Source organism: Oncorhynchus keta, chromosome 26 (genome assembly GCF_023373465.1).
Source record: "Oncorhynchus keta strain PuntledgeMale-10-30-2019 chromosome 26, Oket_V2, whole genome shotgun sequence".
Taxonomy (NCBI): domain Eukaryota; kingdom Metazoa; phylum Chordata; class Actinopteri; order Salmoniformes; family Salmonidae; genus Oncorhynchus; species Oncorhynchus keta.
The window spans coordinates 37689739-37712967 of record NC_068446.1 but is presented as its reverse complement, the minus strand read 5'-3'; the positions used below and the strand labels follow the sequence as shown (position 1 = coordinate 37712967).

Here is a 23229-nt window from a genome sequence, read left to right as displayed (position 1 = left end):
CAATCCTAGGCCCCACACTCTTCTCAATTTACATCAACAACAACAGCTCAGGCAGTAGGAAGCTCGCTCATCCATTTATATGCAGATGATACAGTCTTATACTCAGCTGGCCCCTCCCCGGATTTTGTGTCAAACGCACTACAACAAAGCTTTCTTAGTGTCCAACCAGCTTTCTCCACCCTTAACCTTATTCTGAACACCTCCAAAACAAAGGTCATATGGTTTGGCAAGAAGAATGCCCTTCTCCCCACAGGTGTGATTACTACCTCTTGAGGGTTTAGAGCTTGAGGTAGTCACCTCATATAAGTACTTGGGAGTATGGCTAGACGGTACACTGTCCTTCTCTCACCACATATCAAAGCTGCAGTCTAAAGTTAAATCTAGACTTGTTTTCCTTCATCATAATTGCTCCTCTTTCACCCCAGCTGAGACGTTGTTTATAGATCGGCAGGTAATGGTGCTCTCGAGCGGCTAGATGTACTTTACCATTCGGCCATCAGATTTGCCACCAATGCTTCTTATAAGACACATCACTGCACTCTATACTGTAAACTGCACTCTATACCCACTGTAAACTGGTCATCTCTGTATACCCGTCGCAAGACCAACTGGTTGATGCTTATTTATAAAACCCTCTTTGACCTCACTCCCCCCTATCTGAGATATCTACAGCAGCCCTCACCCTCCACATACAACACCCGTTCTGCCAGTCACATTCTGTTAAAGGTCCCCAAAGCACACACATCCCTGGCTCGCTCCTCTTATCAGCTCGCTGCAGCTAGCGACAAACAAACACTCAACAAACACCCATGTTGTGTTGCTACCATGCTGTGTTGTCATGTGTTGTTGCCTTAGGTCTCTCTTTATGTACTGTAATGTTGTGTTGTCTCTCTTGTTGTGATGTGTGTTTTGTCCTATACTTTTTATATTTTTTATTTTCAAGCCCCCGTCCCCGTAGGAGGCCTTTTGGTAGGCCGTCATTGGAAATAAGAATTTGTTTCTTAACCGACTTGCCTAGTTAAATAAAGGTTAAATATTTTTTCATAATATTATTATATCAAAGTGGCAATAAATACACATACTAAAGGCTTTACATTATAGCATAATCTAACAATAGATTTCAGTGGAATTAAAATCTGTCAGAAGAGGAAATCAAATGCATCTTATCAAACGTTTCATTTATAAAGTCAACATTTGCCAGAAAACATGTGCTGTGTGACTCCCAGTGGAAATCTGAGCCTGAATTTTTGTGATGGAACTGTGTGAGAACAAGGTTGATGTCTGTAAGAAACTCAAAGTGATTGAGACACAAGACACAGCTTTGAGATATGGACTGACTCTGGATAATGCCTCTGTACTGTCAATGTAAAAACAACCTACAGTGGGGCAAAAAAGTATTTAGTCAGCCACCAATTGTCCAAGTTCTCCCACTTAAAAAGATGAGAGAGGCCTGTAATTTTCATCATCGGTACACTTCAACTATGACAGACAAAATGGGGAAGAAAATCCAGAAAATCACATTGTAGGATTCTTTTATGAATTTATTTGCAAATTATGGTGGAAAATAAGTATTTGGTCACCTACAAACAAGCAAGATTCCTGGCTCTCACAGACCTGTAACTTCTTCTTTAAGAGACTCCTCTGTCCTCCACTCGTTACCTGTATTAATGGCACCTGTTTGAACTTGCTATCAGTATAAAAGACACCTGTCCACAACCTCAAACAGTCACACTCCAAACTCCACTATGGCCAAGACCAAAGAGCTGTCAAACGACACCAGAAACAAAATTGTAGACCTGCACCAGGCTGGGAAGACTGAATCTGCAATAGGTAAGCAGCTTGGTTTGAAGAAATCAACTGTGGGAGCAATTATTAGGAAATGGAAGACATAACCACTGATAATCTCCCTCGATCTGTGGCTCCACGCAAGATCTCACCCCGTGGGGACAAAATTATCACAAGAATGGTGAGCAAAAATCCCAGAACCACACGGGGGGACCTAGTGAATGACCTGCAGAGAGCTGGGACCAAAGTAACAAAGCCTACCATCAGTAACACACTACGCCACCAGGGACTGAAATCCTGCAGTGCCAGACATGTCCCCCTGCTTAAGCCAGTACATGTCCAGGCCTGTCTGAAGTTTGCTAGAGAGCATTTGGATGATCCAGAAGAAGATTGGGAGAATATCATATGGTCAGATGAAACCAAAATAGAACTGTTTGGTAAAAACTCAACTCGTCATGTTTGGAGGACAAAGAATGCTGAGTTGCATCCAAAGAACACCATACCTACTGTGAAGCATGGGGGTGGAAACATCATGTTTTGGGGCTGTTTTTCTGCAAAGGGACCAGGACGACTGATCCGTGTAAAGGAACGAATGAATGGGGCCATGTATTGTGAGATTTTGAGTGAAAACCTCCTTCCACCAGCAAGGGCATTAAAGATGAAACGTGGCTGGGTCTTTCAGCATGACAATGATCCCAAACACACCGCTCGGGCAACGAAGGAGTGGTTTCGTAAGAAGCATTTCAAGGTCCTGGATTGGCCTAGCCAGTCTCCAGATCTCAACCCCATAGAAAATCTTTTGAGGGAGTTGAAAGTCCGTGTTGCCCAGCAACAGCCCCAAAACATCACTGCATGGAGGAATGGGCCAAAATACCAGCAACAGTATGTGAAAACCTTGTGAAGACTTACAGAAAACGTTTGACCTGTCATTGCCAACAAAGGGTATATAACAAATTATTGAGATAAACTTTTGTTATTGACCAAATACTTATTTTCCACCATAATTTGCAAATAAATTCATAAAAAATCCTACAATGTGATTTTCTGGATTATTTTTTCTCATTTTGTCTGTCATAGTTGAAGTGTACCTATGATGAAAATTACAGGCCTCTCATCTTCTTAAGTGGGAGAACTTGCACAATTGGTGGCTGACTAAATACTTTTTTGCCCCACTGTATTTAGAACATACATTTAATCGTATAATAAAGGTTATACCATGTTATGTCTCTTGATGTACAGTACCAGACAAAAGTTTGAACACACCTACTCATTCCATTCTGGAATCAAATCATCAAAGTAGCTACCTTGATGACAGCTTTGCACACTCTTGGCATTCTCTCAACCAGCTTTGTGAGGTAGTCACCTGGAATGCATTTCAATTAGCAGGTGTGCCTTGTTAAAAGTTAATTTGTGTAATTTCATTCCTTCTTAATGTGTTTGAGCCAAGCAGTTGTGTTGTGACAAGGTAGGGGTGGTATACAGAAGATAGCCCTTGGTAAAATACCAAGTCCATATTATGGCAAGAACAGCTCAAATAATCAAAGAGAAACGACAGTCCATCATTACTTTAAGACATGAAGGTCAGTCAATCTGGAAAATGTCAAGAACTTTGAAGGTTTCAACAAGTGCAGTGGCACAAACCATCATGAGTTATGATGAAACTGGCTCTCATGTGGACCGCCACAGGAAAGGAAGACCCAGAGTTACCTCTGCCACAGAGGCTAAGCTCATTAGTGTTATACCAGCCTCAGAAATGGTCAATTAACTGCCCCTCAGATTACACCTCACAGAGTTCAAGTAGCAAACACATCTCAACATCAACTGTTCAGAGGAGGCTGTGTGAATCAGACCTTCATGGTCAAATCGCTTCAAAGAAACCACTACTAAAGGACAGCAATAATAAGAAGAGACTTGCTTGCTCTAAGGAGTCTAAATTTTAGATTTTTGGTTTCCAACTGCCGTGCCATCCGTTCATGCAGAGTAGGTCAACGGATGATCTCTGCATGTGTGGCTCCCACCATGAAGCATGGAGGAGGAGGTGTGATGGTGCTTTGATGGTGACACAGTCAGTGATTTATTTTGAATTCAAGGCACACTTAACCAGCATGGCTACCACAGGATTCTGCAGCGATACGGCATCCCATCTGGGTTGTGCTTAGTGGGACTATCATTTGTTTTTCAACAGGACAATGACACAAAACACACCTCCAGGCTGTGCAAGGGCTATTTGACCAGGAAGGAGAGTGATGGGATGCTGCATCAGATGACCTGGCCTCCACAATCACCCGACCTCAGCCAATTGAGATGGTTTGGGATGAGTTGGACTGCAGAGTGAAGGAAAAGCAGCCAACAAGTGCTCAGCATATGTGAGAACTCCTTCAAGACTGTTTGAAAAGCATTCCAGGTGACTACCTCATGAAGCTAGTTGAGAGAATGCAAAGCTGTCATCAAGGCATGGCTACTTTGAAGAATCTAAAATATTAAATATATTTTGATTTGTTTAACACTTTTTTGGTTACTACATGATTCCATGTGTTATTTCATAGTTTTGATGTCTTCACTATTATTCTACAATGTAGAAAATAGTACAAATTAAGAAAAATCTTGAATGAGTAGTGTCCAAACTTTTGACTGGCACTGTATCTAAAGGTCAACTGACTGGTATTTAGTGTCGCTATGAGATGATTGTAAAACATTATGATGGTTCATAACTATATGCTCATAACTGCGTCATAATTTATCAAAACAATGATTATCTTTGTAAAAAATTAAAAGGTGCATGTCAGTCACTGAGCTAAAACAGACACCTCATGTAACCCTGTAACAACATACATGGATGTTTATTACATTAAAACACCATGAGGCTCACCTGCCCATGCCTCTGTCTGTGTATCTGTCTGTATCAGACACAATAGCTTCTGCTGTGTTGCGTCAGGCATGGGAGGTAGGAGGATAATTAGGACCCCAGAGATGCCTCTCTACCACGCAAGAAGCAATAGCAGCAGACATGCTGCAATCCCCTGCAATCCTTTCACCACTCCGCCATGCGCCGCCGTTGCCTGCCGTTGCCTAGAAACAGGGGTCAAAGACCACCATGGCTACAGATACCCTGAAAGAGTGATGCATGGGAGGTAGGAAGATAAGAGCGAGAGATGCTGAGGAAAAGAGCTAGAGATGCTGAGGAAAAGAGAGAGATGCTGAGGAAAAGAGAGAGATGCTGAGGAAAAGAGCTAGAGATGCTGAGGAAAGAGAGAGAGTGGTGCTGATTGAGAAACAACGAGAGGGAGAGAGAATGAAAGAAGGACAATGTCATTATCTATCCTCTCTGTCATTCTCTCTCTATCACTCTTGTTGTTTCTCACTCAGCATCACTCTCTCTTTTCCTCAGTATCACTCACATGAGAAGGACAGCCTGAGACTACATATCTTCAGTGCGATCTGCTACCCAAAACAACACCTCACTGCAACAGTAGATAAAAGGTTCATTTAAGTGACTAGTTGACTTAAGGTAGGATAGAGTAGAATTGAGCATTCATTAGTGACATACAAGGAAGCCTATCCTCTAATCTGATGGATCTGTAGCTCCTTATAAGCTTCTCAGCAGAACTGCGTCTAAGAGCAACGGGGGATACATTAAGCAGTACGACTGGGTTTGGTGTGGTGCTGACTGAGTGCAACACATCAAAACACTCAACAGGAAAACATTTCACCGAAGCATCGGTCACATGAGTCACCTGCTGGGAAGCATTGCACACCTTTACACCATCCTGCTGGTGGCTTCATGTAGTGTGAGTGTGTGTGTCAAGGGGACATGCTAATTGATTTCTTCTCCAGGGAAGTAATTTCATCATACTTTTGTTTTTAACTCTTGTATTACACAATGCTTGCAGTACAGTCTCTCAGTCCACATACTTTTGATCATGTAGTGTAGGTAGGTGACTAGGTTTATGATGTGAATTGTGGAGAATTTTTAAGGGAGTATAGTGAGTTACTCAGGAATACAGACATCCTGGTATGGTGTAGGTTAAAACTGACATGTTTCTCTATCACTGACTCATGCAAGTTCTATAAATTACATTTTTATCTCCAGAGTTGTGAACTTTCACTCCACTGAACACACCCCAGGTGACCACACAGTGCTTGCTTTGTAAGCACTTCACAATGCTAAGGCGGAGACAGAAAGCCTAATGGTTTTACATGTAATGGCTGTGCCGACAAAAGGCATTGCATCTAAATGTGACAAAGGGCTGAAGCGTTATAGATTGCATGATCGAAATGTAAAAGTAATTTCTGATTGAGCCAACATATGCAGTGTTTTCCCGTGAATGCAGTATCCGCTAACAGAGGAACGCTGCCTTTACATTTCAATCACGCTTTAACGCTGAACTTCAGCGATACAGATTGAATCCAACCCAAAGTCCATATCATTAGTCATTGAAGTTATTGACATGAAGTGACTTCTGTGTAATACAATGACAGACATATAGGTTTGGTTGACCCCACACAAGAGAGTCAAAGTATATACTCCTAATATTGTAGCTACACAGCAAATTGGCCAGTGTTACCTAGTGTTGATTTTCAGTGTTACATTTCTAGTGTTGATTCAGGTGTTAAATTAACACAGTGGTAAATTAACCCCATTGTTGGTGTTAACCAGAGTTGAACCAAAACCACTTTCATCAACATATTTCCCAGCATGCTCTATTGTAGGTTGATTTTTAGAGATGTTTGTTTCAATGTCTATGTTTTTGCATGTACATTGTTTGATTAATTAATCTTGTACAACTCAAACATAAATAACATACATTTTTCTAAACTAATCAAATATGTTACTTGGACCTACTGCACCCATTATTGAAATGGTTGTACCAGTTTAGATGGTTTAGGTAGTCTCATAACATATTCTTCCCAAAAGTTTAGTGATATGCATTTTAAAAGTATTTTGGACGAGTTGCATCATTTGACTCGGCTCATCATTAACCACCTAGAACACATAAAACAGTAATAGGATCTAACTCGTAATTCTGACAAGATCCATGACAACATTGAAAAGCTCAAATGTAATGCCCAAAAAGTAAGCTACAATTGTCAGATCATGACATGCACGATTTAATGTACTGCAAAAATAAGTGTGGACCAGAATGAAACTCTCTCCCCTCTATTTACCGTTTCTGCAGTGGGGATTCACAATCTTCAGATAATTCATTTGTAACTTTTTTGCAGATAATGGTTGTTTGAAACTCAAAAAGCAATAGTAGCCGTATGGAAATCAGGGATCCGAATGAACGGCTCTTTTACCGATGCGATTCGGTTCCCAACGTTCACCAAAAAGAGCCCCTCAAAGTCTTATTCGTTCGCGAACAATCCGTCACTGCTTCCCAACCCGGCAGTCACTGCTTCCCAACCCGGCAGTCACTGCTTCTCAACCCGGCAGTCACTGCTTCCCAACCTGGCAGTCACTGCCTCCCAACCCGGCAGTCACTGCTTCCCAACCCGGCAGTCACTGCTTCTCAACCCGGCAGTCACTGCTTCTCAACCCGGCAGTCACTGCTTCTCAACCCGGCAGTCACTGCTTCCCAACCCGGCAGTCACTGCCTCCCAACCCGGCAGTCACTGCTTCCCAACCCGGCAGTCACTGCTTCCCAACCCGGCAGTCACTGCTTCTCAACTCGGCAGTCACTGCTTCTCAACCCGGCAGTCACTGCATCCCAACCCGGCAGTCACTGCTACTCAACCCGGCAGTCACAGTCGTCCTGAATCCAGGCTGCTGGTGAATAAAAACACAAACATATTGGATATCCCCACTCGGGCTGGATTCCAATAGGAATGACACATTTTGTAAGCCATCATAATGCAATTTGTATGCCTGAAAACTGGTTCAGGCCACTGTATAAAGGCAAAACTAGGCTCTCAAATAAGGCAATTTTACTTGCATTGCGTTTAAGAATTTAATTTGAATAATAACATATTTGCTTAGGATCTCACTTGGTGAAGGGCACAGGACTGAACATGTGTGAATGAATGTAACTAAGTCTCGGTCACTAACAAATAGTCATGGTGGGGTAAATACAACTTACTTGTGGCAAGGTCCTCTGGGAAATGCGCAAATAAGGCTTTACACAAGCCAATCATTTACTTTAAACACTGGAAAATTTGAATCCAAGTCTAGTCCCAGTGCTGGTACTACAACAGCTTTTCAGTAAAATAACCACACCAACAGAACGTATCGTGATTCCTCACGTAACTGACATGTAAAATCAGTCACTTAGTTGTGTCTTTTCCCAGAGTCCTAATCGTGTTAGTCTAGATTCAGTCTTTTGAATCGTTACACTGCTCAGAGATGCACAGCATCTATATAGCATTCAGAGTGGGTGAATCCTTCCTATAACCTGCTTAGGAACATTCAGAATGTGTTAAGATGAATAGAGACAGTCCATTATGATTATGGTGTGAAACAAGGTTTTATTTATTAACTACGGTATGATCACAAATACCATCTGCTAATAATGATAATAAATAGAGTTCTAAATACACCACATACCTGGATAAGCATGAACATTTCAAAACTGATACAATTCAAACACTTAAAACATTCACTATAAAAACAAGCTCCATAGGGCATGAATAAATTACATAGCTGGATCAATGAGTAAGGCATACAAAAAGTACATTACATACAAGATTAAAAACTATAATAAATATAAAATCAGTGCAACAGTCACTTGAGTGTTTTGAGGTACAGTGTGGGTAACATTTGATGCCAAATCCTATTGGCCTAGGACCACCTTTTTTCTAATGGACCTAAAAACACGTGTTGCATTGCAACCAGTCAAAAGTCTAATAGAAAATGATGGAAAAACATTTATGTTCGGAGCTCTTGGACCAGAGGTGAGGCTGATGTTGAAATGCTAAGCAGATTGGCCCAGATCTTCTCTCTGTGAGACTGACTGAAGCAGTAGTCAATGGTTTGCTCTGCTTCCTGGATCCTCCTTCGGAACCGGCCTCGGTCTCGGGCTAGCTCCTCCCAGGGTCCTTTGCGAGACACATGCCTAGCGAAGGGCCAAGTACGCATCACGTGGACCTGAACAAGTGGTGAGAACCGCACCTAATGCATACAAAACAGGTGTCAAGAGTCAGATAAGGTCTTCTTCAATCGCACATTATTGTAGTTAAGAATATAACAGAATGGGCAGTTTTAGTTCCATTTAAATATTTTAATCCAGTTGTGTTAAAAAGAGCATTTGACTGGAGTATCAGACTGACTCACACAACACCAATTAACTGGAAATGAACTCTCTGCTGACTCATATCACATGACATGGTTAGTCATGACAACCTCTGTTGTTGCTAACCAACCATAAACAAGGGCTTGGGTGAGTGCTTATGCGGCAGAAGTGTCATATTGACTGACCTCACCATAAACAATACTATAAGTGACATGACCTATTTGTAATCACATACATTGGTTGTTAATACCAAGTTTTTCTGAGTAAATTGGTGGTTCTACCATCCTAACATTCAGTTCCTAATATTCAAGTAGTGTGAACTGGATTTCGTGTGTTCATTCTTTAGCTAATATGTCAAGTTTGAGCTATAAATAGCCCATGTTTAGTTGTGTATGTTTGTTTATATGGAGGATGTGATAGTGGTACATCATGTTTAAGGTGGTAACGCTAGAACTAGGACTATAGACTGAGGGATGTAGAACACTGAGAACTATAATAACCTTTTTTAGAGGATGGATGTCCTTGTCTTCCTGTGTTACTTTAGCTTCAGGTCTCCTCCAGGGCACCAGCGTAGTAGCTGGGTGGCAATGCTGCTTCCGCGGTCTCTTGGGTAGACAAGGCTTTGTGGGCCTGGTTGTTTGGTTTTTTTTTGTCCCCCTCTGCTTAGCCTGGCCGAGTGGTGTCTCTGTGGGGCAGCTATGTGGAGTAAGTGGGTCTTTAGTGCTGAAGGCAGGTGGTTCTGTGGTTTTCGGGGATCTCTGGAAGCAGGCACGGAAGTTCAGAGGGTGGTCAAGGTCGTCGTTTTGGGAGAGGGACATCCATAGATGCTGCTCCTCATCATCCTCAGAAGAGGACTGGCCCACACTCTCCCTCTCTGTGTCAGAAGAACATGAGGTCATGACTGAGGCCCCTTCAGCCTCCTGGAAGTGTGTAAGTGTTTTGTCTGTGTGAGGGACTGAGCTGACTACAGATGCCGTGAAGCACAGGGGGTTATATGGGTCGGTGGGGCTGGTGAAGAGCTCCCAGAGCCTCTCACTCTCCTCTTTGTCCAGATCTGCGCACGAACCTTCAGAACTGCCCCAGCTGCTTTCACTATCTGAACGGCTGCTCCAGAAGTTCACGCCACCGCAGGTCTCTTGAAGTTCTTCACCGGGCCTGCTGGATAAGTTACATTCGAGGCGGCTCCCAACACAATCTTCATTTTTTCTTTCCCCCATATTGGAGCAGCTTGAAATGCAGGCGGAGAAAGATAGAGGGTTGTAGGGGTCGCTGGAGATGGACAAGGACTCCCAAAGTGCTTTACTGTCCTCGCTGTCAAACTCACCCATGTTTCGGTCAGCCTCCTTTCCCCAGTTAAGATCCATATCATCTTCAGTGGTGTCATGTTTGGGTTTGAAGCCAAACACTTTCTCCTTGTTCTTGCAACACATTTCATCTGAGCTGGAGCTGCTGTCAGTGCTGCTCATAAACAGGTTCCAGTCACCTGGAAAGCCCAGTTTCCAGCTGGGGTGGAGACCAAGGCAAAGTCCATCTTCGCTATCCATTGTGGCGCGGGACACAAAGTCGTCCACCAATCCGCAGCACAGCTCCTCAGCCCGTAGGCTGGACAGAAGGGACCCTGCGTGGGGATTCCCAGAGAAAGAATCACCCACTTCCCCACAGAAATTCGATAGGGGGTTAGAGCCAGCAAGCATGGCACTTTCTTCACTGTCAAACAATGAGGAGAAGAGGAAGGAGTCGGCTGGATTTGACGCCGTGGTCATGTGCTGGACGTGTTGACCAGTTTCATCCGTGATTCTCAGGTGAACTTCAAATCTGAACATTTGGAAAACTGTTAAAAAAAGAACAAAAAAAAGAAGATCAGGCTCGCAATACATTTTTTAAAAAAGCCCTCTTTTTCCTGATTAAAAGAGACTATTGATTTAACAATTAACAAAAAATGACAATATTATGGCAACAGTAGTTCCAAATCCGGCATTTGTTACATTGTAACGTCACTAGTACATTCTGTCCGTGTTCTAAAACTTAAGCCACCGATATAGTGTTACCAAAGATAGTACAGCAGGGTTTAGAAACGGGGTCCGTTACTGTCGCCTGTTGTACTAACAAAACACAAGTTAGTGAGTCTGACCAGGGCCACATTTACCACACATACAAAATAAACACTGAGGTTTCTGTTGCATCAAATTACCTGCCAAGAAGCTGTAGTAAATGACATGGACCAACACCCGTAGTTGTTCCCACAGTACGGTCAGTACGTGCTTGGTCCACGGTAGAAGCGCCATACCCCCGTCGCCAAACCTCTCCATCGCAGTTCGATGAGAACCCTTCCTAAAATCAACACTTGATGCCATTTTTTCTTGAGCGATGTCCATGATCCTAGGAATTATCCTCACGTATTCTGATATTCCTCGTCCAAAACAAATAGATTATTCTCCGTCGTCAGTTGTCGTACTATACGAAAAGGCTTCATTTTCACCAGAATGTATTTCTTTCCACCTATATAAAATCTCAAATGTTGATTAGTGGCGCCATATTTCCAGTCGTTCTTGTTGTAGCTAGTAGAGTGAATGTCAAATGATTGCGACACTGCCCTACTATAAACAAGTCGTGTCGTCATAACATTGTGTGATTGGACAAACAAGTCGTGTCGTAAAAACACGCGATTGGACCAAGCAAGTGTCAGTTACACCCAAGTACCAAATTGTAGACACTGCCTCTGTTTTAGTGACGCACTGAAAGTGCCCGTAAATTCCCGTTTACCCCTTTCGGTCAGTGTGAATTTAAATTGAAGACAGCACAATAACAAACACAGCTTTCACTATCCATTTCATGCCAAAGTGTTATTCAATGGTGGGCTTCATAAAGCCAAACAAACTATTCTCAAACATTTCCTCTTCAAATAAAGACAAAATTAATATTTGAATCCAAATTCTTTATTTCTTCAAAACGTGATGATTATGCCACCAGAGCAGAAGCTGTTGACGACTCACTGTAGAACAGAAACAGATGGAAGTGATTAGAAATAGGAAAACACAAGTCTACTTTTATAAACCAAAAGTTTAACACAAAACAACCATGAGGAAAATACATAACTGCTTTGCATTTTAATACCCAACATTAATCCAGGAAACCACACTTTCACTTCAAGGCTTTACTTTAAAATCCTAAATAATTACTCACTTTCTAATCATTTATATCTGACCCCAGATCAGTCTGTATAAGCTTATGTGAATCAAATGAATAGAGTACTGGAAATCCCAGGAACTAAACCATTGGTTGGAGTGTTTATACAATACTGTGAAGGTGACTGGAAGAGTTGACACAGTGCAGCCACTCTGCTAATTGACCTCCAAAGTTCCTCTGGCACAAAATGTATCTCATCTCTTACAGAGCAGGACTGTGAATTGTGCAGGATGAATGGCATAGACAGTGGCTTGATACCATAATATAATGTGATTTATCAGGGGTAAAACATTTCCCTGACAGAGGTTTTGGGTACATACTACTTCCAGTTGGGAGCAACTACTCTCCTGGTCTTATAGTAACGGGCCAGCCTGTGGATCCTGCTCTCGGTGAGGATCAGGCGGAACTTGGCATCCTTGTCCTGCAAAGAACACAGGTACAGATATTAGCATATCTAGAAACAAAAATCTTGACAATCGATTCTTGAAGAGTGTGAACATGACTCCTCCCCACATGCAGTACAAAAACACCCGGCCAAGAAGGGAGTGTGCAGTCCATGATATGGCTCAAAATATGCTGTAAACATACTATATATATATATATATATATATATATATATATATATATATATCTATAAACACACACACAAAAGTATGTGGACACCCTTTCATATTAGTGGATTCAGCCACAACAGTTGCTGACAGGTGTATAAAATTAAGGACACAGCCATGCAATCTCCACAGACAAAACATTGGCAGTAAATTGGCCTTATTGGAGAGCTCAGTGACTTTCAACGTGGCACCATCATAGGATAACACCTTTCCAACAAGTTAGTTCATTACATGTTTGCCCTGTTCGAGCTACCCGGTAGACTAAGCTCACAAAAATAGTCTGTCTCCATTTGCAACACTCACTAACAAGTTCCAAACTGCCTCTGGAATCAACATCAGCACAATAACGGTTCATCTGGAGCTTCGTATAATGGGTTTCCATGGTCGAGCAGCCACACACAAGCCTACGATCATGCGCAGTGCCAAAAGTTGGCTGAAGTGGTGTAAAGCTCGCCGCCATTGGACACTGGAGCAGTGGAAAAGCGTTGCCTGGAGTGATGAATCACATGTCACCATCTGGAAGTTTGATGGATGAATCTGGGTTTGGAGGATGCCAAGAGAACCCTACCTGCTCAAATGTATAGTGCCAACTGTAAAGTTTGGTGGAGGAGGAATAATGGTCTGGGGTTGTTTTTCCATGGTTCGGGCTAGGCCCCTTAGTTCCAGTGTAGGGAAATCTTACCGCCACAGCACACAATGACATTCTAGATGAATCTGTGCTTCTAACTTTGTGGCAACATTTTGGGGAAGGCCCTTTCCTGTTTCAGCATGACAATGCCCCTGTGCACAAAGCGAGGTCCATACAGAAATGGTTTGTCAAGTTTGGTGTGGAAGAACTTTACTGGCCCGCACAGAGCCCTGACCTCAACACCATCAAACACCTTTGGGATGAATTGGAACGCCCATCGACCAACATGAGTGCCCAACCTTACTAATGCTCGAGGCTGAATGGAAACAAGTCCCCGCAGCAACGTTTCAATATCTAGGGCAGAATGTTCTAGTGACCAACTTCATATTAATGCTCGTGATTTTGGACTTAGATATTTGACAAGCAAGTGTCCACATACACTACATGAACAAAAGTATATTGTGACAGAAAAACATGTTTACATCGGTTGGTCTACTTTGCCGATTGTGAGATGGGGGTCACATCGACTATCTGATGTTAGAGTAGCTAGCTAGTGCAGCACACAATATTTGGTTCAGAGAAATAATGTATAAAATACATTACAGTAACCTGGTTATTGTTTATTAGACTCAAAATGGGGGAAATCGTTTGGAACAGAAAGTGAAAATTGAGCATTCTTGTTGGACAAGCTTCAGTAGTACCCTTTCCGTTTCAAAATGTATGTTTGTGTGTGTAATGAACGCAACACATGCATTCTGGTTCTTTCAAAAACCTGCTTGACGTCTGGATACATGTCTTGTGTAGCTCATTCCCAAAAACATGTCCCCTTTCTCTTCCATAGATGTAGGAAAGAGCGCAGTCTAGTAGTTTCTACCCCATAACGTTCACTTCTATCAGATCAATGGAGTGACTTGAGGGCTTGAAGGGACAGCTATCTGAATACAATGCAGCATAAGTAAAAACAAACCTCCAAACCCTTGTAGTAAAAACTGATCAGTCATGACTAGATTTCACCCATCAAATACAACAAGTGTAGACCTTACTGTGAAATCAAGCCATATTAAGATCAGCCATTAGTCTACAAGGAAGGAAACTTTTTTAAATGTTATGTGAGCTTGCTCACCTTTCTGTTCCTCTCCAGATGCTTCCTGACAGCCACAGCCTTCTTGATGAGGTGATACAGGTCCTCTGGGAGGTCTGGGGCCAGGCCCTTGGTCTTGAGGATCCTCAAAATCTTGTTGCCGGTGACAAAGCGCACCTGGGCCACACCGTGGGAATCCCTTAGAATGACACCTGGACACAGAGGGGGAGGAAGGAAAGGTCAGAGTCGACGGACAGTCAAGAGAAACGACCTATAATCAAGGCTGGATGCCTGTCTGGCATAACAATGGCGTCTGCCTATGAAGAAACGGACAGGCACCGGAGCTAGCCAAAATCCAGCTTAACAACAAATAGATATTAATCGCTCTCATTCATGGACTGTCTGCTAGAGGAAAATGTTTGCTGTTACTAACATGAATACTTAGTATTGATAGATTTTATATTGAACAAAAATATAAAACGCAACATGCATGTTTCATGAGATGCCATTATTATTTTATTTTTTAAATACGCATGAAATGTTTGGAATATCAATAAGATGATTATACAGCATGATCATTACAGGTGCACCTTGTGCTGGGGACAATAAAATGCCACTAAAATGTGCAGTTAACACAACACAATGCCACAGATGTCAAGTTTTGAGGTAGTGTGCAATTGGCAAGCTGACTGCAGAGCTGCTGTCAGAGAATTGAATAATAAATTCTCTACCACAAGCTGCCTCTAACATAATTTTAGAGAATTATGCAGTACATCCAACCGGAGACTACGTGTAACCATGCCAGCTAAAGACCTTCACATCCAGCTTCTTCACTTGTGGGATCATGAGACCAGCCACCCAGACAGCTAATGAAATTGTGGCTTTGCACAACTGAATAATTTAGTTACAAATCGTCAGGAACGGACTCAAGGAAGCTTATCTGTGTGCTCGGCATCCACACTGACTGCAGTTTGGCGTCGTAACAGACTTCAGTGGACAAATGCTCACCTTGATGGCCACTGGCACGCGGGAGAAGTGTGCTCTTCATGGACGAATCCTGGTTTCAACTGTACCAGGAAGATGTCAGACTGCGTGTATGGAGTCATGTGGGCGAGTGGTTTGCAGATGTCAATGACTGAACAGGGTGCCCCATGGTGGTGGTGGGGTTATGGTATGGGCAGGCATAAGCTATGGACAACGAACATAATTGTATTTTATCGACGGCAATTTGAATGCAGCGACACAGTGATGAGATCCTGAGGCCCATTGTCGTGCCATTCATCCCCCGCCACCACTTCAGTTCAGCATGATAATACATGGCCTCATAAGGATCTGTACACATTTCCTGGAAGATGAAAATGTCCCATTCCTGCATTCTCACCTGACATGTGACACATTGAGCATGTGTGGGATGCCCTGGATCGACATGTACGATGGCATGTTGTAGTTCCCGCCAATATCCAGCAACTTTGTACAGCCATTGAAGAGGAGTGCTACAACATTCCACAGGCCAGAATCAACATCCCGATCAACTATGTGAATGAGACTGGTTCTGATCCAGGCATCTGTGACCAGATGTATATTCCCAGTTCCCATGTGAAATCCATATAAAAGGGCCTAATGAATTTATTGAAATTGACTGTAATATGAATTGTAAGTTGTTGCGTTTATATATTTTTGTTCAGTTTATTTGCTAGTAATTATTATTTTTTTTTTTAACATGACAGGGATATCACAAAAAAGTCTGCCGTATTACCAGTGTGGTCCCAGAACTGGATTAGACCATTTTTCTTTTAATGAGTCCCATAGCGCGGCGCACGTTGGCCCAGCGTCGCCCGGGCTAGGCAGTCATTGTAAATAAGAATTTGTTCTTAACTGACTTGCCTAGTTAAATACAGGTTAAAATATAAATATATTTCTATATTTGTAACTACGTTATGGTCAGCATGGGCTTTGAGTTGATGTGATCATTTGTTCCACTCAACAGTACCGGTATATAAAAAGGTTTTAGATACTCTTGAATATATTAAGAGTCTCTGGTGCTGTATTGGTAGACATCTCTAATATAAGTCAAATAATAATAATACCTGGGGGCTGAGTCCATAGATAACTCTATAGAACAGACAAAGCTGAGTTAATATGACAATTCTCTACAGATAACCAGCCTAGCTGATATTCAGTTAAAGACCCACTATGCAGAAATCGCTCCTCCATTTCCTGGTTGCTAAAATTCTAATAGTTTGCCTAATTTCAGTTTGTGACAAAATAAGCAAGTATAGTGTTGAGAATCATTGTACCATCGAAATCGCTGTGAAATATATTTTCCATTACGAAAAATATTGTATTTTCAGCTGTTTGAAGCCAATGTACAAAACCAAAGGACGCTGAATAGAAATTGCGCACTTGGAACCAATCTACTGCTTCTTAAGACTTGCTTTCAATGACAGATCTGTAACTAATTTCTACATGAATTTGGTCATGTCCCCCCAAAGTTACATACTGCAGCTTTAAGAGTGATTAACACAATGCTTAGCATATTTATACATTTCCCTTTTTCTGTATGCATGATTTCCAGTGTTCTTACTGTAAGTTGCTCTGGATAAGAGCGTCTGCTAAACGACTTGAACATAAATGTTTAGAGAACATTTTGTACCATCTAATTAGAATACAAAGCACCTGTCTCCAAGAGCCCAGTTAGACATGTTATGTAATTCTGTGCTGGAGGTGTTCTCCTTGAATTAAACCAGATTGATAATATCAATACAAAAATCAATGACAGCTCTACTTTTGTGTTAATTCCTATTACACTGTGGAGTACTTAACCTTACCAATCTGAGAGGGGGTCAATCCCTTTTTGGCTAGCTTGAAGATCTGTTCCTTGACATCATCAGACGCCAGCTTCAGCCACTGGAAGAGAAGACCATAAGAGTATTACGGCCCGATGATCACCTCACACAACCCAAACTCAAAACGGATATGAAAAACGTTCCTCAATCCAGGACTAGAGTCGGAAAAGGCTATTCCCGATTATGCGTCAACTCAGAGGCAAATCAAATGTAGCAAAATACATTTAGTTTATTCATTAAAAAAAACAGCTTTCCATCTCCAAGCTAATGCTAAAGCAGGCCAATGGAATCCAAAGTGTGACGCATATTGTTGGGATGAAAAGCTGCCGTAGGAGTCTTGGAATACAATGGGCAGGCTGCTTTAGCATTAGCTACCAAGCTAACAGTTGGAATGCAGCGTTTTAAAAAAAAGAACTAGGCATATATTTTATACTTTATTTTCCGCTTTTTGTTGCACTGTTCTAAAGCATTTTGCATCAATGTGCGACTATTGAATACCCCCCGGGACTGAGGAACCTTTTCATATCCATTTGGAGTCAGTGTCCAGCGAGCAGATCAGGAAATGACAACAGTAACACCTTGCCACACTAACCAGGTATGTGGTGTTCGCACACACGGTTACATATTGCTATTGGCTACATACTCACCAAATACAGAAGCATTTCAACCAAACTTAACGATACTTCATTCTAGTTTTGGAAAGTGGCTTAAACTCCTGTGGCTAGCCGCCCATGATAACCAGGCAGTCATTTCATTTATTTTTTTGCATCATGCACAAATTACATTTGAGTAATTTAGCAGATGGGCTTATCCAGAGTGACTTACAAAAACAATTCGAGTGAAGTGCCTTGCTCAAGGGCACAATGACAGATCTTTCACCTCGTCGGGTCAGAGATTCCAACCAGCAACCTTTCAGTTTCTGGCCTAACACTTAACCGCTAGACTACCTGCTGCCCCCCCCTCAAAAACATACTGCCATCATCTTTCCCAAATATCATCTCGTTGATCAAGAGGAGTAGGTAACGACTCATAATCCAAGTAGCACTTTTACATGCAGTACTTTGGGTTGGACTCATTTGTGACACACCATAGCGAAACGTTGTCACAGAAAACACTTTGCAAATTGACATAAAAGCGGTTGAGTTCCTTTATGTTCTTAAACAGTAGTTGAGGTTAATCGGCATCGCTCTGCTGCCCTGCTCCAAAATAATTAACTGCTACGAAACAGAACTAAAACCTTTTTACGTCATGTTTCAAAGCAATTGGAGTAAACGGTTTCCATAAAACGTTATGCTACGGTGTGCCACGAATGAATACACCCACCTTGATCTATGAGAAGAGATCGAAGAGAGATCAGATGGCGAGAATTCAGAAAGTATCGCCAAGTTCAAATCTGATTAAATTGGACTGCAACAGGTCCAGTCACCTTCTCACTTACCCGTCTTATGTAGATAGTAGACACTAGTTGCCTACATCCACTGGTATAGTAAACAGCAGACCAATATTGACCCAACAATATTGATGAACCGTTATACTTACAGTGGGGACACTTCGCCTGTACGGCAACGCCGACTGGGACAAGCCCTTTCTGCAACAATAATTATATTAAATGTATAAGTAAACTGTGACTGTAAAAAAAGTAGCAAAAAAGTTGAGTGCGGTGCAATTCATTGGCTACAAAATAAATGAACCAACTGACAGGGCAATAGCGAGATAGATAAATCTGTCAAATACTAACTAACCAATGGCTCTATTTTAGACAATACGACAAAAAAATGTAACCAGGGCGTAGGACTGACTAACTCATTTATAAACCAGTGATAAAAATTGCGTTGTGGATCCTTTAGCTTGTCGACATCACATCCGACATGATTATGAAAGCAGTGAAGTTTGTTGGCTAACTAACATTAGCAAGCGGCAACTAGATTGCTGGGTAGCTTGTTCAAATCAATTCATTGGAACTGGGGAAATTTCGACGTTTCAATGTGGATGTCATGTGTACACAATATATTCCCATTGTATAAATGGTAAATACATGTCATTTAGACACTTTAAGTACGTAGAAAATAAAGCTTACCCTGGAGCATGCATGCGACCCATAATGGCGGTAGAGGAAGAGAGGACTTCCAGCCGAATGAAAGGACGACTTTGTGTCTGTGTGGGGGAAATGACGTCAGATGTTCTTGAGGAGATGGCCACAATCCTGAATTTCATAACAGATATTGGATTTCCAAGTAAAAATATGTTGCATTTAGGGACAGATTTCAAATATTTATTTTTGTCAATAACGACGAACAAAAAACTCTTTCATAAGTTTATACAACTGTAACCCCTGGCTTTTTCTTTTTTTTCTTTTAGGAACTTTAACTTTTGAAAGTCAATTCTTGTGATTTACATTTTATTTTTATTTTTTACTTTTAATGCTATTTAATGTTTTTTTTTCATAAAAATATCTTACGTTTATATAATAATTATTATTATAAAAAAATAAAAAAAATGTATTCCTGCATTTCTTTCTCAGCTAAATGAACCGCAGCACCGCAACTTGTTTAGCTGTAAAGCTGAGGGATGGAGCTGGAGGTATATCCACTCTCAAATCAACCCTATTTTGGGTCAGATGAGTAGTATAATTTTATTTTTGGGCTGTAATATGTAAAGAATGCTTGTCTATCTATACTCAACAAAAATATAAACATGTTTCATGAGCTGAAATAAAAGATCCCAGACATTTCCCATAAGCCAAAAAAGCTTACTTCTCTCAAATGTTGTGCACAAATTTGTTTTATATCCCTGTTATTGAGAATTTCACCTTTCCCAAGATATTGCCTCCACCTGACAGGTGTGGCATATCAAAAAGCTGATTAAACAGCATGAATATTACACATGTGCACCTTGTGCTGGGGACAATAAAAGGCCACTCTAAAATGCACAGTTTTGTCACACAACAAAATGCCATAGATGTCTCGAGGGAGCGTGCGATTGACATGCTGACTGCAGGAATGTTGCCAGAGAATTTGTTAATTTCACTACCATAAGCCGCCTCCAACGCCGTTTTAGAGAATTTGTCAGTACGTCCAACCGGCCTCACAACCGCAGATCACGTGTAACCAAGCCAGTCCAGGAATTCCACATCCAGCTTCTTCACATCCAGGATTGTCTGAGACCAGCCACCGGACAGCTGATCAAACTGTGGGTTTGCACAAACTGTCAGAAACCAGCTCAGGGAAGCTCATCAGATTTCTGTACACAATTCCTGGAAGCTGAAAATGTCCCAGTTTTTCCATGGCCTGCATACTCACCAGACATGTTGCCACCCATTGAGCATGTTTGGGATACTCTGGAATGAAGGGTACAACAGCGTGTTTCAGTTCCCTCCAATATCCAGCAACTTTGCACAGCCATTGAAGGAGTGGGACAACAGGCCACAATCAACATCAGGGTCAACTCTATGTGAAGGAGATATATCACGCTGCATGAGGCAAATGGTGGTCACAGCAGATACTGGATTTCTTATCCACGCCACTACTTTAAAAAATAAAAGGTATCTGTGACTAACAGATGCATAATCTTTATTCCCAGTCATGTGAAATCCATAGCTTTGGACCTAAGGAATTGATTTCAGTTGACTTTCCTTATAAATCTTAAATGGTTGCATATTGCATTTATATTTTTGTTCAGTTTAATAAAATGTTAAAGGCCAGTGGGCCTGTCTAATTTTAGGTTTTTACTGCAAAATGAGAATTGTCTGGCTAATAATGGGGGCAGAGGAAAGAAAATGGTCCGATGTGTTAAATGCCAGGGCCGATTTCTGATCCCAGTCTGCCCGACTCCAATGCATTACATTGATTGATTGGAGTCATTGAATCCCTCTTAGATTACCTGAGGGGAATTAATCAAATCTTTAAACAATTGACTGGAGTAAATTGTATCCAAAAACAATTGATCCTTGATTGCAATACAGTTTTGAAAACCTTGAACACTCAAATATAATTTAAAGAATTTGACAAATACAAAAAGTTACTTACTGTTAGCTGTTTTAGCACCGATTTCCACTGAGGTTTTGTGGAACAGCATCGAGTTCCCTCCCAAGTTTCCATAGTTAAGGTAAATGTGCCATGCAAAAAAATACCTCTGTGGGAATCTGTTAAAACGACACACATTAAGGCTGCAATTAGACAGGCAGGACTATAGTGCGCTGTGGTTAACGCTTCGAATGACAACCCAAGGGTTGCCTGGCCCTTTGGATCCCCAAGAGATAATCAGGTGCATTGAAATACTAGTCCAACGTTGCAGGCGTTAAAGAAATGGCTGAAAATACAGGGGGCGCAGATCAGGGTGCCTACATGAGAATTCATCGAGTGGGTAACCCTACCATCCGTTCTATTGGCCAATGTGCAATCACTGGAGAATAAACTGGATGAGCTCCGTTCAAGACTATCCTACCAACGGGACAATAAAAACTAATATCTTATGTGTCACAGAGTTGTGGTTGAACGACAACACGGATAATATACATCATCAGGACAGAACAGCTACGTCCGGTAAGACGAGGGGTGGGGGTGTGTGTCTACTTGCAAATAACAGGTGGTGCGCGATGTCTAATATTAAATTAGTCTTGGTGTATAGCACACCTGAGGTAGAGTACCTCAAGATAAGCTGTAGATCACACTGTATATTTTTCGTAGCCATCTATTTACCACCACAAACCGACGGTGGCACTAAGACGGCACTCAAGGAGCGGTATAAGCAAACAAGAAAATGCTCATCAATCAACAAGATAATTGAAAAAAAAGTTGTAAAAAAACAATTATTTTATTTCATAATATACACCATTTAAAACAGCCAAACTTTCTTCACAACGGTATTCTGTTAGTAAGAGACAGACATTCAGTAAATACTAGGATTAGTTTGTGCACCATCTATATATTATCCAGACAGAAAAGAGAAATAGGCAAAATAACATTTAGATTTAGAGCAATAAAGAAATTTAATAATTTATCTGAGCAAACCAGAAACCTTTCAATATATAAATTCAAACAAATACATCAGAAAGTTGGGCTGGACTATGGAACATATATATAGATTGATTCTTTATCTTTTTAGGCTGTTAAGAGTATTTATCTGGTCAATATGCCCGTGTATTATGTCTGTTTGTAACAGTGTATTATGTCAAAATGTGATCATAATATAAATTGTTTTTTAATGTTTAAGGACTCTGGAAAATTAGTCCAAATGAGGACTAAAAAGCGATCCTAATAAAATAAAATCAAGTAGCGATTCTCCTAGTGGCCAGGGACTTTAATGCAGGCAAACTTAAATCAGTTTGACCTCATTTCTACCAGCATGTCACAAAACTCTTGACCACCTTTACTCGGCACACAGAGACGCGTACAAAGCTCTCCCTCGCCCTCCATTTTGCAAATTTGGCCATAATTGTATTCTCCCGATTCCTGCTTTGAAGCAAAAACTAAAGCAGGAAGTACCAGTGACTCGCTCAATACGGAAGTGGCCAGATGATGCGGATGCCACGCTTAAGGACTGTTTTGCTAGCACAGACTGGAATAAGTTCCGGGATTCATCCAAGGGCATGATACCACCTCAGTCATCGGCTTCATCAATAAGTGCATCGATGACGTAATACCCCAACCAGAAGCCATGGATTACAGGCAACATCCACACCAAGCTAAAAGGCTAGAACTGCCGCTTTCAAGGAGCGGGACACTAATCCAGGCGCTTATACTCAGATGAACCATCAAACATCAATACAGGACTAAGACTGAATCCTACTACACTGGCTCTGACACTCGTCAGATGTGGCAGGGCTTGCAAACTATTACAGACTACAAAGGGAAACCCAGCCGCGAGC

General features: G+C 41.5%; 2 protein-coding genes across 2 annotated transcripts; both read right to left on the bottom strand.

The window, feature by feature from the left end:
* Nucleotides 1-8227: 8227 nt before the first annotated feature.
* On the bottom strand, nt 8228-11789 carry LOC118359345 (uncharacterized). The gene is made up of 3 exons (XM_035737864.2): nt 11203-11789; nt 9512-10842; nt 8228-8890 (listed from the first exon to the last, which is right to left on the bottom strand). The coding sequence occupies exons 1-3, from the start codon at nt 11384-11386 to the stop codon at nt 8648-8650; spliced, it is 1758 nt and encodes a 585-aa protein (XP_035593757.1). The 5' UTR covers nt 11387-11789; the 3' UTR covers nt 8228-8647.
* A 142-nt stretch (nt 11790-11931) lies between these two features.
* Nucleotides 11932-19584, bottom strand: LOC118359346 (40S ribosomal protein S13-like). Its single transcript, XM_035737865.2, has 6 exons — nt 19441-19584; nt 18903-18951; nt 17346-17424; nt 14560-14729; nt 12518-12618; nt 11932-12003 (listed from the first exon to the last, which is right to left on the bottom strand). Exons 1-6 carry the CDS (start codon nt 19575-19577, stop codon nt 11970-11972), a joined length of 570 nt encoding a protein of 189 aa, XP_035593758.1. The 5' UTR covers nt 19578-19584; the 3' UTR covers nt 11932-11969.
* Between the last annotated feature and the right edge of the window lie 3645 nt (nt 19585-23229).

What these genes read in the sequence shown, in the direction of transcription:
- LOC118359345 (XM_035737864.2), bottom strand. Translation starts at nt 11,386, where the DNA reads ATGGACATCGCTCAAGAAAAAATGGCATCAAGTGTTGATTTTAGGAAG. An exon ending in TTACTACAGCTTCTTGGCAG is followed by an intron (nt 10,843 to 11,202) that starts GTAATTTGATGC and finishes TTTTTTTAACAG; the next exon opens with TTTTCCAAATGTTCAGATTT. An exon ending in ACATCCATCCTCTAAAAAAG is followed by an intron (nt 8,891 to 9,511) that starts GTTATTATAGTT and finishes TGTATGCATTAG; the next exon opens with GTGCGGTTCTCACCACTTGT.
- LOC118359346 (XM_035737865.2), bottom strand. Translation starts at nt 19,577, where the DNA reads ATGAAATTCAGGATTGTGGCCATCTCCTCAAGAACATCTGACGTCATT. An exon ending in ACAGGCGAAGTGTCCCCACT is followed by an intron (nt 17,425 to 18,902) that starts GTAAGTATAACG and finishes CTTCTCTTCCAG; the next exon opens with TGGCTGAAGCTGGCGTCTGA. An exon ending in ATCTGGAGAGGAACAGAAAG is followed by an intron (nt 12,619 to 14,559) that starts GTGAGCAAGCTC and finishes TGTTCTTTGCAG; the next exon opens with GACAAGGATGCCAAGTTCCG.